Here is a 16030-nt window from a genome sequence, read left to right on the forward strand (position 1 = left end):
GGGTCTGACCATCTGCCCACCTTTCTGTATTCAGACAATCCTTCCTTCCTCCTTTCTCCTCTGGGAGGATTCTCTGCTGCTGGGGGACAGGGCAGCACTGGGTAGAAAGCAACCTCCATGTGCCAGACTCTTCTGTACAGATGTTCTACCATCAACGGAACAAATCCTCGTGGAAGGCAGAAGCCAGCCCCTGGCCAGACACCTCGGGGTCCTACTTCCTTGGTAAGAGAAGTACAGCTTCTGGCCAGTCCATAAGCCAAGCTCCTCCAGTTGTAATGGGAAGGAGTTACTATTAAGTGAATTAATACACAGCACTCGGAAATAACCTGGCTCAAAAAGAACTCCATGAATGATAGCTATCTTAGCTCCCTGAATCAGGGTTTTCGTTTTCTTTGGGTAAATACGCAGTATTGGGATTACTGGATCATATGGTATTTGAGGGACCTCCGTAGGTTTTCCATAGTGGCTGCACCAATAGTGCAGAAGGGTTCCTGTCCTCCACACCCTCTATCTTGTTAATGGAACCTAAGTGCTTCCATTAAAAGAGTCAGCTATTGGGCACCTGGGTGGCTCAGTCCATTAAGTGTCTGCCTTGATACAGGAAATAGAAGGAAACCTACAAATGAACACGTTAAATATATGAAGAGATGCTCAATCCTGCAAGGGAAACCAACTTTAGGTCAAAAATGAACCTGGTAGTGTAAGTTTAAGAGCAAAAATGGCCGGTGCCAGGGAGAGATGAAGAAAGTTTTTTGGAGGCTAACGGTCATGTTGAGGACAGCAAAAACATGCATGCCAGCAATCCTGCTCTTAGGAACATATCCTAAGTGAATAACAGGAATGTTCTGCAACATTTTCCACACACACAAAAATTATAACAATTCAATGTTCATCAAAATTGGAACAGTTAACATTATGGTAAATCCATAATATGCCATTTTATACAGCCATTAAATGGTAAGATTACCTTTATACGCTACAGAGTTGGCGGGGGGGGGGGGGGGGCATAGTAGCTTAAAATCTGGAATAGTATCTATGGCATGATCCCATTTTTAAGTATATTATACTGGGGCACCCAGGTGGTTCAGATGGTTAGGTATCTGCCTTCAGCTCAGGTCATGATCTCCAGGTCCTAGGATCAAGCCCCACATTGGGCTCCTTGCTCAGTGGGGGAGCCTGCTTCTCCCTCCCCCTGCTTGTGTACTTGGTCTCCCTCTCGAATACATAAAATCTTTAAGAAGTGTGTATTGAACCATGCATCAATAAAGCAGTGCTGCCTAACAGAAACTACATATGGGGTCTTAAATTTTTTTAGTAGCCATGTTAAAAATAGGTGACTCAAACACTTTAGCCCAATATATCCAAAGTATTTCGACATTTAATCAACAATAGCAGGAGATATTTTACATTCATCTTTTCTACAAAATCTTTAAAATCTGAGTTGGGTTTTTAGGGGATTTTTTTGTCCTTGTTTTTGTTTGGTTTTGTCTTTAACCCTTCCGGCTCCTCTCCACTTGGGCCGGCAGCACTAAGTGCTCAGGAACACCCTATTGAACAACACAGGTCTGGAAACTATACATAAGTGATTAAGAGCAGCAGTTTCTGGGAACGAGATTAACAGAGCCTTTGCCCTTCCCACGTTGTAGGAATTGTTTCAATAACCGTTTGTATTAACAACAACAAATAAAGGCATTGTGAAAAGTGTTTAGATTTCCCTTAACTCCAATGAAAGGCCAGAAAGCACAGCTTTAATTGAAAACTTCCTTCAAACTGCTCTTGCCCATTCCCCAGGGGGGCAGTGGGAGAGTGGAACCTCCAAGGCCACCTGCCACACAGCACGACCACTCCAGGGGGAGAAAAGCTGATCGCCAGTTAAGCCCGTGCAGTGCACGAGACACTGCACGAGGCGGTCACGTCACAGGTTAAAGCGTGTGATCCTCCAGGACTCTAAAGACGCAGGTACCGTCCCAGTTTCAGATGAAAAAAATTAAAAATTTTTTAAAAATCAATCCACTTATTCCAAAGCGTCAGAGCTGAGCATTTAACCACACACCCAGGACAGTCCTTACCAAGATCATGACCAGAGGCCAGGCCTGCCCACACGAAGGTCATGATCTGATCTTTATTAAAATCATGTGGTTTTTTTGTTTTTTTTAAAGATTTTATTTATTTGACGGACAGAGATCACAAGTAGGCAGAGAGGCAGGCAGAGAGAGAGGGAGAAGCAGGCTCCCTGCTGAGCAGAGAACCGGATGCGGGGCTCGATCCCAGGACCCTGGAATCATGACCTGAGATGAAGGCAGAGGCTTTAACCCACTGAGCCACCCAGGCGCCCCTTAAAATCATGTTCTAAGACTGGCATTCTTTAGAGAAAATCCTACCCATAATTTTTATTTGCAAGAACCCCCAGATCCTAACATTTCTCCTTTAAGCTCATATATCTTCAAACATCAGTTTATATAAGTGGAAAGTATCACCCCAAACTGAACAGGTTAAAAAAATAAAAAGAATTCAGTATTCCTTGCCCCGTTCCAACTTTTCTGGCAACCCTCAAGCCGGAAACTTCAAGGTCATATTTGATGACTCCTGCCCTTGTTGAATTTTAGGCTCAATAATCCCTAAGTGGCTAAAACAACAACAAAAAACAGTGTAAGTGGGCTCCTGGGTGGCTCAGTCAAGCATCTGTCTTCAGGTCAGGTCAGGGTACCAGAACCCTGGGACTGAGTCCCACATCTCCCTCTGTATCTGTCTCTCATGAATAAATCTTTAAAAAAGATACTTAGCACCCATATCTTAGTATGTAAATACCCCTCAGTAAAAGGAAACAGACATCACTTTAACCAAAGGATCGAAGGGATACCATCAGAAATGGGACACGATGATAGCACAGATCTCTTGATACGGTGCCCTAAGAGCAATTGATTACTCCTGATGTTTCCTTAGCCAAAATTCATAAATGCCATGTAAGCAGAATACACCAGGGTTATCCAAACTGAAGACGTTTCTACAACATAATGGACCAATACTCATATTGCCAATGTTGTAAAAGAGAAGAAACTGAGAAGCAGCCCCTAACTAGAGATCAAAGGCACAAAGATGCTAAACAATGTGGAATCCTAGAAGGGACCCTGGCCCAGAGAAAGGTCATTAGCCTAGAAGGGACCCTGGCCCAGAGAAAGGTCATTAGTGGAAACACTGATTAGCTTCAGTAAGGTTCATACACCAATTAGTTCCGCATGAATCTTAATTTCCCCATTTCCGTGCTTACAGAAGGCATTAACATTGGGGGTATTTGGAATAAAACACAACTCCATGTTTTTGCAACTGTTCCAAAAGTCTAAAATTTCATGATTCAAGAGATAAGCTATTACTGTGGCTGCCATCCCCAAATTGGTCTTGCTCATCCCTCCCCACTCCATGCTTCCCAGCACTCTCCCATTGCCTCCTAATAACGCCCTCCCCCTTCCACCCTCCATGCCTATTCAAATCATATTCACTCAAGGCCCAGTCACAGCCCACCACTGCTAAAGGAAGTCCTTCCCCACCCCTTATGCTCCCCTGGCCCCCCACCGCAGGACACCCAACTCCTGCTTCCACAAAACACCCGCAATGTAGTATCTACGCTCCTCCCTCCTCCCGTGACACAAGGGTAATTTTGTGTTGTTAAGGACACATGGTACGGCTGTATTGTTAACTCCGTGCACTTCAGGTTCTACTGCCCAATGACAATGCAAAATGTTTGTGCAGACAAGCCCATCCAAACAGAGGCTCCTCTCTTAAATGAACTGCTTTTTAATGCAGTTTCCGGGAGCCTACTGAAATATATGATGGGCCAACTATTTCAGCTAATACAAGTTTACGTTGGAAACTATGTATAGTGAAATACACTATCACTCAGGGAAGGCTGTATTTGGACTTAAAGGTTTTAAGCAGTACACTTCAGAGCTGACCATCACGACACAAAATATTTAGGAATAAAAATCTCTTGCCAGATTGTAGAAAATGTATTTTTTACTTAGAGGGGCCTCGGCCCTCCAACCAGCAAGTGGATGCCATCTCTCTGAACAAAGTAAGTACAATGGTATATGGAGAGACGCTGACCTGACCTGGAGTGGTCAAGAAGCCTCTCACGGGGGTGGATACCTGCAGTCAACTGAACTGTTCGGAGCACATCAACCAAAAGGAAACTGCAAGAAACTAGCAGCCAGAATGTAAGCTTTCCCAAGAGGCTCGAGTGGGGAGACATGGTGTCAGCAAAGAGCTACAAGGAAGTTCCAGGAGGACTTGGGGCAGGGGGATTTTAGAGGGGATGCGGGGACAAGCTCGTAAGCATCTCTTCAGTACAAGGCACAGTGCTAAACACACTGGAGGCTCCAAAGAAGGTTCGCTGTGTTGTCTGTTCTCTAGGTGTGCTCAGCCTGGGGACGGGGGTGGAAGGATGGGACAAGAACTACTGACGAGGGGGTGGGGCGGGGCACACTCACTCAGTGCAGACCCGTAATAGGCAGAGAACATGCCCGGAACCGAGGACAATTTGCATGCAAACTTTGGAATTCTGATGCTCCCCAGCAGAGCCAAGAAGAGCCCACTAGCTTTGCAGGCCCATCTGAGGAAGGAAGGCAGACAGGAAGGAGTGGGAACTAGGGATGGGAAAGGCAGCAAGACACAAGGCAGAGAGTAAGGCAAGAAGGAAGGCGGGGCGGGGGGGCCGCACACTAATGGCCTGTGTGTGGCTAACCTAGCTTCAAAGAACCGTAAGGAAGCCAGAGCCCTTACGTTTCTCAACATTCCCTTGGCCAAGCCACCATGGTTCCCAGAATCAAATCCTAAGATGAAGATTCCTGTTTAAGTGACCTGTTGGGTGGTGCTCCCAAGACCGGGGGAGTGGGACAGGGAAGGGGAAGAAGGCAAGCAGGGGTGTGATATTCAGCAAAATCCAAGAAGTGAAACTTGGCCTCAACTTGCACAGCTCTGGAAAGAGCAGGGGCCTCACCCTAGGGCAGTCCCGTTCCCAAGGCTGGGGAGTGTGGAAGGTACTTTATAACTAAAGGAGTTATACTCCCTTTAGTTAAAGGACTGTCCGGGGGCAGGGGTGTGTGCTCAGGCTGCAAGAACCCTGGACAGAAACAGGTGCCAGCGGGAGTAAACAGGAGCCACAGGAGCACTGCCAGCATCTGCTACCACTTACGTCTCTACCAGCCCCAGTTTTTTTAAATACCCCTTGGAAGCCAAAAGTAGGAGTGAATCCTTAATGCCTCCAAGGGTGGCAGGGGACAAGAGGCAGGCGGCTCCTGCTGCTTTCCAGACTGGCACCCAGGAGACACCTGCATAGCCGATGCATAAGGAAAGCAGAGGACAAAGCCCCATTAACATACACAGGGGGGCTCCACCAGTAAACCAGCAGCAAACATTCCCGGATAGGACACCATTTGTCAATTACAAAAAAAAAAAATCAACCAGAAAATTGTCTGAAGGTACTTGTTTCCGTCTGCGACTTCTGTCACTCTGCTGGCTAGAATCCAAACAGCCTCCTGAAAGACTCCTCTGAAAGAACAGTATTTATAAGAAGGGTTATTCTGATGAAAAACTTAAAGTCAGAGTATTTTCTGCAGTTATCACAAATTGTATTTCTGATGCTTACGCATGCTCAGGTCTCTTCCTGCGACCTGTGCAAATCAAGTGAGCCCATGCCTCCAACCCACAGGAAAAGCAGGACTACTCACCACATACATGCGCTTTGGGACACAACCGCCTGCTGTCAGCTCCAGGTTCCTCTGAAGAGTAGAGGAGGCTCACTCACCTTGACATCACCCTCAAAGTGCCTGGCATGGACTAATTCTCTTCCCTCCAAGAAAAGTCTCACTAGAGAGCAATTTCTCAAAGGTGAGGTGTTGGGTCTTCTGAAAACAGACATTCCCTTGTTGACGGGAAGCTGGGAAGTGACCATGAACAAGGACTAACAACTCAAAAAAAAAAATTCACATAGCATGAGAGCATTCAATTGGAGTGCAGACAGCTAGAAAACAGTAATGTGGCAGAGGAGGAAAAAAAATTCTAGAATAAGCAGGAATAGAATAATATATAAGTTCCTACCTGAAACTGTACTTTCAGATTAATTAATGCACTTATAGTTCTCCTCCCAATACTATCTTCCAACTAGGTCACTAAAGCAACAGGTATAGTCCTAAAGGGCTTTAATATTTCCAACCCACTTATAAATGCTGTTGACATAATGGATAATTATTTCCATCATGCATAATACATTACAGTGCGCGCCTGGATCCAGCATTCATCACGTTAAGCTAGCCTAGTGAGTTAAAAGGGAGAACATGAACTGTTTTAACACACTAAAATAAACAAATCATCTCCCTAAGAAAATGAATCTGAGTAGCAGGCAGGGTTTCTCTGTGTAATTTGTGATTCATATGCATACTGAGAATGCAGCCTAGCAAGTAGGGCAATAATGGTTAGGAAACAATGCACCAGCTTCTCATAGTAAAGCTTAAGTCAAAATTCTATCTGGAAGCTACTGGGGGACCCACAGAAAGTCTCAAACTTCAGATTCATCTACCTAAAAGTGATTAAGAACTAAAAAGCCCCTAACACGATCAGGTCAAGTCCCTCAGCCCTGCAAAGGCATTCTGATACCCTGAGTTGTGTCAAACCCTCAACACCCATGAAGTCAATTTAAGTGACTTGTGTGTTCACTCAAGACCCTTTTCTTCGGATAGTTTTGTCCTTACCACAAACCCAGAAAATTACACTCAAACTTTGGCTCAGACAGCCACTGGGGTCCATTTCTAACAGTTAACATGCAATTCACTCACTTACAACACATAATATACTCGTTTCTAAGGAGAAAAAAAATTGAGTGTTTTCCCCTGGAAGTGTGGTCTATGAAAAGCAATCCAATCTTGTTTTAAGATCAGGGCTTCAAAATTACAGGTTTATTCAGTTATCCATTAGCTTCACATAATAACCGCAGTGATCTGATGAAGGACTTTGTGATACATGGCAGGCATGTATTTGTGATACATGGCAGGCACTCGTTTTATTTGGCAGTCGAGTAGTGTCTCCGTGCACTTTTGAGTGTTAACAGAGCTTCAGGGCTTTACAGTCCAGTTCAGGCGTCCCCACCCCCGGGATCCAGCTCTAGTCCAAGTGCCTGACAGCCCGCTTCGCAGAAAAACTGAAAGCCAGGGCTTTGAGGGCTCCTCCCAAGACGCACAGGGGTAAAGCGGGTGGGGCAGTTTTCAAAGCCAGAAACGCCAGAGATTTTCACCGAACCGCTCTCCCCCAGCCTTCCCCCTTTCCTCCCCCCTTCCAGAAGCTGTCACCCATGTGCAACCCGGGGCCGGGAGCCCTGGCGGGGGTGGAGGAGGTGTCCGAGGCTGCGGTGATCCCACCTTCAGCCTCTACAGCCACCTCTTGAGCGTCCTCCCAGCTCAGCTCGCTCTCTTCCCAGGAGAAATCAGAAAATCCGTGCAACAATGCAGCCAGCCCACCCAGCCGTAGAGCTCGCCCACGCGCGGGGCAGCGGAGAGCAAGAGCCAGGTGAGGACGCGGAAGTAGCTCTTCCTCCCCGCCTAGACCTGTTGGCCCGGACGGGTCTCCTGCAAATCGTACGCCCACACGCCCCGCGCACACACACCCACCCGTGCACGCACACGGACGCACGAGCCACTGTCAAACGGGTCACAGCCCCGGAAAAGACAGGGCGTGCAAGCCTCTAAAACTTACTGATGGGGGGAGGGGCACGTGCTTACAGGCCCCGGCCCGTCGCTGTCCCCTGCCAAGCTGAAACCCGAGCCGGGCGCAGCAGCGGCTGAGCGGCCGTGGACGCTCGGGGAGGCGGCGGCTGGTCCCGAACTTTAAACAACTGCCGCGGAAGCAGGGCGTCTCCACCCAGCCGCACCTGTTCCCGACCGTGCGGGCCGAGCCCCACACATCCCTGCTGACCTTGAGGACATCCTGGAAATCCAAACTCCACCCCCAGGTCAGCGTTTCTCCGACCGACCCCCTTCCCATCTGTAACTGAAGCCTTCCTGGTACCCACGCAGAGGGGCCGCTTCCAGCCCCCCGCCCCCTGCAAATTAAGAACGCGCTTCCCTGGAGTCTCTGCAGATCCTTCGAGCATCTCACTTCCCCCGTTGCTTATCTCCCCTTGCCCACCCTAGCCCCCAGCCGCTCACAGCAGGCTGGGTCCCCTTCTCTCCACCCCAAGATTGATAACATCCCCTAAGTGCGGGTTTCCCCACGGGTACGCTGGAGCTAAAGGAAACCTTAGAGGGACGCCCTTGCGAGCTGCTTTGCAGAGCGGCTGGAGCGGGGTCCACGGGCAGGGGAGGGGGCGGCAGCGGGGCTGTCCCCACGCCCCGGGCTCCGCGCTGGCAGCACCCCACCCCATCCCCCCAACGGACCGGGAAACTCAGCAGAGTCAGGCGTGGAAAATGACAGCAGGGCGTCGGGGACGGGGCGACAAGCCCTGGCTGGCTGCAGCGCTGCCGAGCGGACGCCACCGGGCCGCCGGGAGCCGCGGCCGGTCAGCGCAGGACGCTCCCGCAGCAGCCAAACTTTCTCTGCCTCCTGAAGTTCTGGGCGCCGGGGAGCAAGCGAGGGGGGAGGCTGCCGGGCGGCTCCCGGGCGCCCGCCCGCCTCCGGGGACCGCAGAGGAGGGCGCCCCCGAGGGCCGCGGCGGCCGGCAGCGCGTCGCCCTCACCCTCACCTGGGCCGCCGGGACCGCGGCGCGCGGCCCGCACTCACCTGGCTGTAGAGCTCGCCGACCGACATGACCTCGCGGGCCGGCCCGCGCCGGGGCACCGCGCCTGGCGTGCGGCCCTCGCCCGTGCCCCGCCGCGCGGCGGGTCCCGACTCCTCTCCGCCCGCCGGCTCTCAGTCCACCGCCGGCTCTCCTGGCGCCATCTTCCCGGGCCCGCCGAGAGTTTCCCGGTGTCTCGCCGCTCGCCCCTGGACCTGTCCCGCCGGCTTCCTGGAGGCGCCGCGGCCGGCTCGCCCTCGGCCGGCGCGACCTTTACTCCCGCGGTGGCGGCGCAGCTGCGGCCGGGCAGGAGTGGCGGGCGGGGGAGGAGGAGGCGGCGCGGCGCCGCTCCCGACTCAGGTATGGGAGGAGGTGCGGGCGCCCGAGGGGGAGGGCCGAAAGCGGGGAGGGAGGGCCGCGGAGCGGGCGGCGAGTGCCGTGGGGCCGCTGCCTTTGAGCCCTGCGGGGGCCGGGCTGGACGCGCCCTCCCGCGCCCCCGCTGCAGCGGGGTCCACGGGGCCGGGGGCGGGGCCGGGCGCGGAGCTGGCGCCGGCCGCCCCCTGCTGGCCGCTAAGGACACGCCGGCACAGGTGCGCGCGGGTGCTGCACCTGCCGCGCCAGGCTCCCGGTGCCCTCGAGAGAAGCCGGGCAGGGAGAGTGGAAACAAGACAGAAGTAACAGACAGCGAGGCGAGGAGGGAGAGAAGAAATAGAGGAATAAAAGTCTATGGCTGAAGCCTCCCATCGTTTCCCCCCGGACTTCACGTGGCTGCATTCAACATTCTCATTAAAATTCAGTTGTCATGGGAGGTTATAAAAGGGGACTTAGCTATACGAACGATGGTCTCCGTCAAACTGAGCTCCCTGGCCTAGAGTCCTTACTAAAGAAGTGGGTTCGTAGCTTCTCTACTTGTTTTGCCTGTTTGACCCACGGCTTCCAACTGGGCTCCTAGCCGCCGTCACCCCCATCAGAGGATTATAGTTAGCCTTCGTGGAAAGCCTTGTATGTTCTTCTCTCTTAGATGCGCACTCTCCATTTCTCTGCCACTTTCTACCTCATTTTTGTCCTGTCCTACCGCCCCACTTCCCACTAATGGCATTTGGCTGCCTGTAGTAGCTTCTGTCCTCCTTCTACATGTAGTAGAAAAGTAAACTTCAGCCCAAAGGAAGGTAGTTGGCAGGAGTTGGCGGAGGGAGAGCAAATAGTGTACAAGAAAAGGGCCTTAGTTTACCTGAAGGTGGCATTTGTCCCTAAATGAGGAATAGCCTCTGAGGGTAGTTCTCAATTGCAGTGTGTGTCCATCCCCGCTGCAGAAATACTTCTGGCACCTCAGACCCTGGAAGGGGCTTCTTAAACTCTCTACATTTAAGAACTTCCCACGTGAAATCCAGGACCTCCATTTAATTCACCTGCCCAGCCTTTCTCAACTGTGCCTCCTAAATGAGATTGGCCCAGGAAGCTTTACCAGATCCAAGGAAGGAACCCTACCCTCAGGAATTCTGATTGGTGAACAGTGGGACCCTAGTGTCTGAATCTTTAAGCTCCTCCATAATTCTAAAAGATTGTACTTCGGAGGTTGACAAATGCAGTGACCAAAGCTTGGTGGACTCTCCTTGGATCTGAAATGGAGCTCTTCACATCACCGGCTGGAGCAGAAAGGAAATGGCTCCACCACTTATCTCTCACTCAAAAATCTGTCTGCCTAGTTTCCTTTCCTGTTTTCTAGTAGTTCTCCAAGTGCAACCCAGGGCTATCAGCATCACCTAGGAAGTTGAGAGCGACAGATTGTCAGGCTTCAGACTTGCTGAATCTGAAAGGCGGGGAATGGAGCCAGCACCCTGTTTTCACACGCCGTTTTCACATCTGTTTTCACACCTTTAGCAAGGGGATAAAGAAACCCCCTTGCTAAAGCTTAGTCCCCATGTCTGCTCTGGACATTGGCTTCACCACCATGCTCCATCAGGGTTCTCGTCTGTACCAGCAACTCTTTCTCTGTTCTCCTTTCCTGCTAAACTTCAGGCAGTAGCTTGTACCAGCTGGCTCTACTTAAACACAGTGCTCCCTAATTCATAGGTTCTCAACATTTTCTGCACCTTTATAAAAACAAATGCCTGATGTCCACTCCCAGAAATTCTGATTTAACTTCTCTGGGGTGCTGCCTGGGTAAAAGGATTTTTAGGAGCTCCCAGGTCATTCTAATGACAGCCAAGGTTAAGAATTGCTGCTTTAGTCCCTTCCTAAATGACTGCTTACCACGCATCCTACTGAAATTGTTTTCTCCCTCTGAAATATGGGGTGGTAAATGAATCTCCCCACTCAGGTTCAACCATCTTCTTCTTAGCATCTCTCATTTTTCCCCTCTTGTTTTCCCAGCCTCTCTAAACATACCTTCGTGGTGTCCTTTTCTTTTTTTTTTTTTAAAGATTTCATTTATTTATTTATTTGACAGAGAAAGATCACAAGTAGGCAGAGAGGCAGGCAGAGAGAGAGGAGGAAGCAGGCTCTCCACTGAGCAGAGAGCTTGACATGGGTCTCAATCCCAGGACCCTGAGATCACAATCTGAGCCGAAGGCAGAGGTTTAATCCACTGAGCCACCCAGGCACTCCATGGTGTCCTTTTCTCACTCTGTTTGCTGGTTCTTCAGTAAAACTGTGGCCCATTTCCCAAATCTCTTCTTCTCATCCACAGTCCCCATTTTGCCTCTCACTGCATTGCTAACTCTCAAATCTAATTCTAACTTTACTGTAGACCCACATTTCCACCTGCCCGGTAGACAACACTAACCATCCCACCAGGACCTAGCATTAACCTGAAACTCATTTGTTTCCATCCTTCCTCCCCACCCCACCCTGCCTCCAACCTTCTAGCTTCCATCATACCTGGCACAGATTAAAAGCTCAGTTCACGCTGACTGAACCAAATTACCTCCCTGAGGAGAATCCTACTCTTGGCCAGGGCTTTGTGAATTTCTAATCTCACAATCAGATATAGTCTTTCCCTCTTTGAATAATAATACAGATTTTTAAAAACTCACTTTGTGCCAGGAAACTTGCCAACTGCTTTCCTTCTGGGATCTTGTCTGAGCCTCAGAACAGCCCTATAAAGGAAGTTTGAATAATGAATCTATTTCACAGATGAGAAAGGTGAGGCCGCTGGGGGGAACATTCTAGAGCAGGCCTTCAACTACACTCTGTCTCACTCTAAGCACTTGTTTTTACGCTGGGGGTTCTTTACCGTTAATGAGTACCAGGCCGATGGGGTACCAGGAGATGCTAATTCCGTTGGTCCACGTGTGGTCCACGAATCTGCGTGTTTAATAAGTACCCCAGCTGGCGTAGGGTCAGTTCAAACTGAATTCTCCCAATAGGTGAATGAGCGAGAGTGGAAGTGGATTCCTTGCTAGTTGAGCCTCCAGACGGGACTTGAAGACCACAGCCCCAGCTGACATTTTGATCGTAGACACGTGAAACACCCTCAAACAGAGGATTCAGAAACACTGTGTCTCAATTAAAGAAACATAATAAAGTTTGGAAACCTGCAGAAACTGTGGGATAATAAGTGGGTGTGGTTTGAAACACCTGATCTTTGGGGTGCTTTGTGATGTACCAAAAAATGACTAATAAAATCCCATACAGAAAGTGTACTGTGATGATTGGCTTGCTGGTAAGAACTTCGTCCCCACAATTTCCTCTCATCCCCTTTGTGGCGGGTTGCTTTCCCAAACATTCCTACCGGCAAGGCAGCCATCTTCTTACTGGGGTGGGGGGTCTACCAGTGTATGCCAAGACATTTCGAGGAGTTCTAGTCCATAATCTGTTCTAAGGGAGTCGGTGTCCAGATTCTCATCTCCATTCGCCCTGGCAAACCTCAACACTGATTTGCCAACAGACAGGACTGCAGTGAAGGGGGTCTCGTTATTAGATCTCCCTCCTCACTGCTCAAAAGAAAGATGCTTTGTTCGGGGAGCAAGGGCCTCCAGGACACCAAACAGAAAGACAGAAACTTTGGTGTTGATAATGGGAGTGACTCTCCTGAAGGGGCAACGTACCCTGTGCAGGACAGGTGGATTCCAATTCTGTTAGCAACAAAATTGAAGGAGGACCCAAACCTGTTGTCGGCCAGCAGATTATTGTCTTTAAAATATTTGTGCATGTGATGGGGGTAGTGAGGAGCAGAGGGAGAGGGAGAGAGAGAAGGAGACTCTGCTGAGCACTAACTCAAGGGAGGTTGGGCTAGGACGCTGAGATCATGACCAGAGCCAAGATCAAGAGTCAGACACCCCTGTCAGCTGACAGATTATTAAAAATAATCTTCTGATGAATCGCTACGTGGTTTTTGGCAACTCTGAAGGAATTCAACGAATGGAGGGACATTGTTCTATTAGAACTTCCTTTCCCAACTATTAATGTATGTAAACAAATATATAACACGTATGTCTAGAATGAAAATCAGAATAGATTTTGAAGTTGCATAAAAACACCATCTTTTGTTCACGATAATGTTAATACTAGACCACTAGAAATGGTTTAAATTTTGTTAGTCTATATACATACTCTTGTTATACGTAGGTATTATAGGGTGGTGGTTTAAAGAGTTTCTAGCATAAAAATGGACTAAAATTCTGTCGAGAAAGTGGAATGGAATTTCAAGCGCAAGAAAAAAACGAATGTTTAAAGAACTCATTTGTGTTCTCTTAACGAGCAACAGAGGGTATCAAATTGCTGTGGCAGTGAGAACCCATTGAATCCACTTAAAAGAGTTTGAGCTTTATTTTAAGCTGACAATATGTACAACGTGCCAAAAATTGCATCTGTTGCAACTATCTAAACTTATGAAAATTTTAGTTATTAAACTAAAAATGTGGGGAGACATAACATGGTTTTTCAAAATCCCTTTGGAGAGCTTGAAAGCAAGAAAGTCCACTAGAGCAAAGGGCAACCTCTTGCACAAACTACCAAATTAAGACTTTATTAGGAATTTAGGATTTAAAATGGCATTAACTGGGGCACCTGGCTGGCTCAATCCATAGAGCACACGACTCCTGCTTTCAGAGTGGTCCCCACGTGCGTGGGCTTCGAGCTTACTTAAATTAATAATGATGATGATGATGGTGATAGGGGACACCTGGGTGGCTCAGTCAATTAAGCATCTACCTTCCACCCACGCAGGTCATGATCCCAGTGTCCTAGGATCAAACCCCCAATCAGTTTCCCTATTCAGCGGGGAGTCTTCTTCTCCCTCCCCCTCTGCTGCTGCCTCTGCTCATGCTTTCCCTCTCTCTCTCTCAAATTAAAAAATAAATAAATAAATAATGATAAAATAAAATGGCATTAACAGCCTTGGTGCTGTGGAATGCTTTTAGCTTTGTGGTTTCTTCAGGGCCATCTCTGAGTGTTTCTGAGGGCAGTGCAGATTTATTTTTCCCCTGTTCTGTTTTTGGTTTTTGTTTTTTTTTTAAAGACTAGTTTGACAGAGAGAGACAGCAAGAGCAGGAGCACAAGCAGGGGAAGTGGGAGAGGGAGAAGCAGATTCCCCACCGAGCAAGGAGCCCTATGCGGGGCTCGATCCCAAGACCCCGGGATCATGCATGACCCAAAATGTCTAACGACTGAGCCACCCAGGTGCCCTTTTCCCCATTCTAAGTTAGCGCTCAGCCTGTGAGGTCTTCAGCAGTGAATTCTGTTACCCTCTGTAAGGAGGAGACCCTGACACGGAACCCAACCTGGATTCCTGCACCCCCAGGTGGTGAGGAGTGGGGGTGCCCTACCATGTGGGGATGGTTGGAGATGCTGGCAGGGGGACGTGAGGGAGAGAAAGGACTCAGGGCCCTGAGGAATGTGGGGGGCTGGGTACCCCAACCAGAGAAATGGGGATGGCATAACTGTTTTCAAATGCTTGAAAATCTGTCATGCGAAAGACAGATTAGGCTGGTTCTGGCTCGTGGAGGCCAGACTCAGACCACAGGGAGGAAGTTAGAGGACAACCACAAAGATCAAGTACATTCTAATCAGGAAAACTGCTTAAGAGAGAAACTGGCCTCTCATAAGGAAGTGAGTGTGCTGTCCCGCGAGTAATTCAAGCAGAGGCTGGATTATCACTGTCATTGAGGTTGCTGTAGGTTCTGTGACCGGGTGCGGGTCCGAGGCTGGACTGTACCAGCCCCAGGCGGCAGGGCGTAGGCTCTGGTTTCTGCCCTCCATCCACCTCGCTCCTGACGCCAAAGAGAGTCTAGATCTGTCCTTGCAACTGTTATACTGAGAACCTCATGGGAAGAAAAGCCCCATCTCAAAGCTCGCTCCTGGGAAGGTTTGGTATCAGTCCTTTGCAATCGGTAAGACTGTAAATCCTTTGTTCTCTTCAGTGGGGGTTTCATTTAAAACTTGGCTGTAATCCCAAATGGAATGAAGGGTTTTTGCTTCCTAGAGGCACCCTGACTGCAGCAAAAGAGTTAGATTCTTTTCCTGGGGAAGAGCCAGAGAAAAATGTGGAGTTTACACGTCCCCAGAACCCCCCAAATCTCTGCTCACAAGCTGTTCGCAGAACCCAGGGCTGTTCTGTAAGTAACCGTAATGACCCCCAGAAAGGACTGGCATAGCTACTGGAGAAAAGGGAGTTTAAAAATAAGCTGGTGTAGATCAAAGAAAATGCAAGTTAAGAGCCTCCGTACCACAATCTACACATCCTGCAAAAGTGACTCTGACCACCCCCCCAACCCCTCATCCCCCAACCTCTGATCACTACCCTTCACCCAGGGCTGCTCTCGGGGAACCAGAGGCAGCCTCCCTTTGCAGAGAATGGCCAGGACCCCAGTTAATTCTATCCCCAGCATCTTGCGCCCTCTTCTGGACACTTTTCTCAGCAGCCCGTTTTATTTTTGCTTTTTCTCATTTTCTGTATTCCGTAATTCCCTGATCTCTGAAAGTCATAATTGGAAGGGCCTCAAGGAGATCAAGGTCCAACCTTCTCATGTGACAAGTGGGAGCACTGACGCTCAGAGAGGAGGTGGGACCTGCCCAGAGCCACAGAGCTGGTCAGCGGCCCAGCGGCTCTTGGCCTGGACGTCTCTGGGAAGAACTAAGAAGTGGAGGCTCACAAGCCCTTCCTGAAGGACAGAGAAATTCACTCACAATCTCTCCCCATTTGCCTTGCTCAGAAAGTTCACCCTTCCGTCCATGTCAATCATTAAGAAATCAAATCTGGGGCGCCTGGGTGGCTCAGTGGGTTAAAGCCTCTGCCTTCAGCTCAGGTCATGATCTCAGGGTCCTGGGATC

The 16030-nt window shown here is 49.4% G+C and overlaps 1 protein-coding gene across 2 annotated transcripts in view; it reads right to left on the bottom strand.

The window, feature by feature from the left end:
- The window catches only part of MYO5B (myosin VB), a 339470-nt gene extending 330394 nt beyond the window's left edge, over nucleotides 1–9076 (bottom strand). Inside the window, exon 1 of one of the 2 annotated variants that reach the window (XM_046024282.1) lies at nucleotides 8764–9076. In XM_046024282.1, coding sequence (XP_045880238.1) covers nucleotides 8764–8790 — 27 coding nt within the window. In that variant the 5' untranslated portion in view covers nucleotides 8791–9076. The remainder of the gene's footprint in view (nucleotides 1–8763) is intronic. The other variant, XM_046024281.1, reaches the window with a different exon arrangement.
- Nucleotides 9077–16030: the final 6954 nt, after the last annotated feature.

This window comes from Meles meles, chromosome 12, assembly GCF_922984935.1.
Source record: "Meles meles chromosome 12, mMelMel3.1 paternal haplotype, whole genome shotgun sequence".
NCBI lineage: Eukaryota > Metazoa > Chordata > Mammalia > Carnivora > Mustelidae > Meles > Meles meles.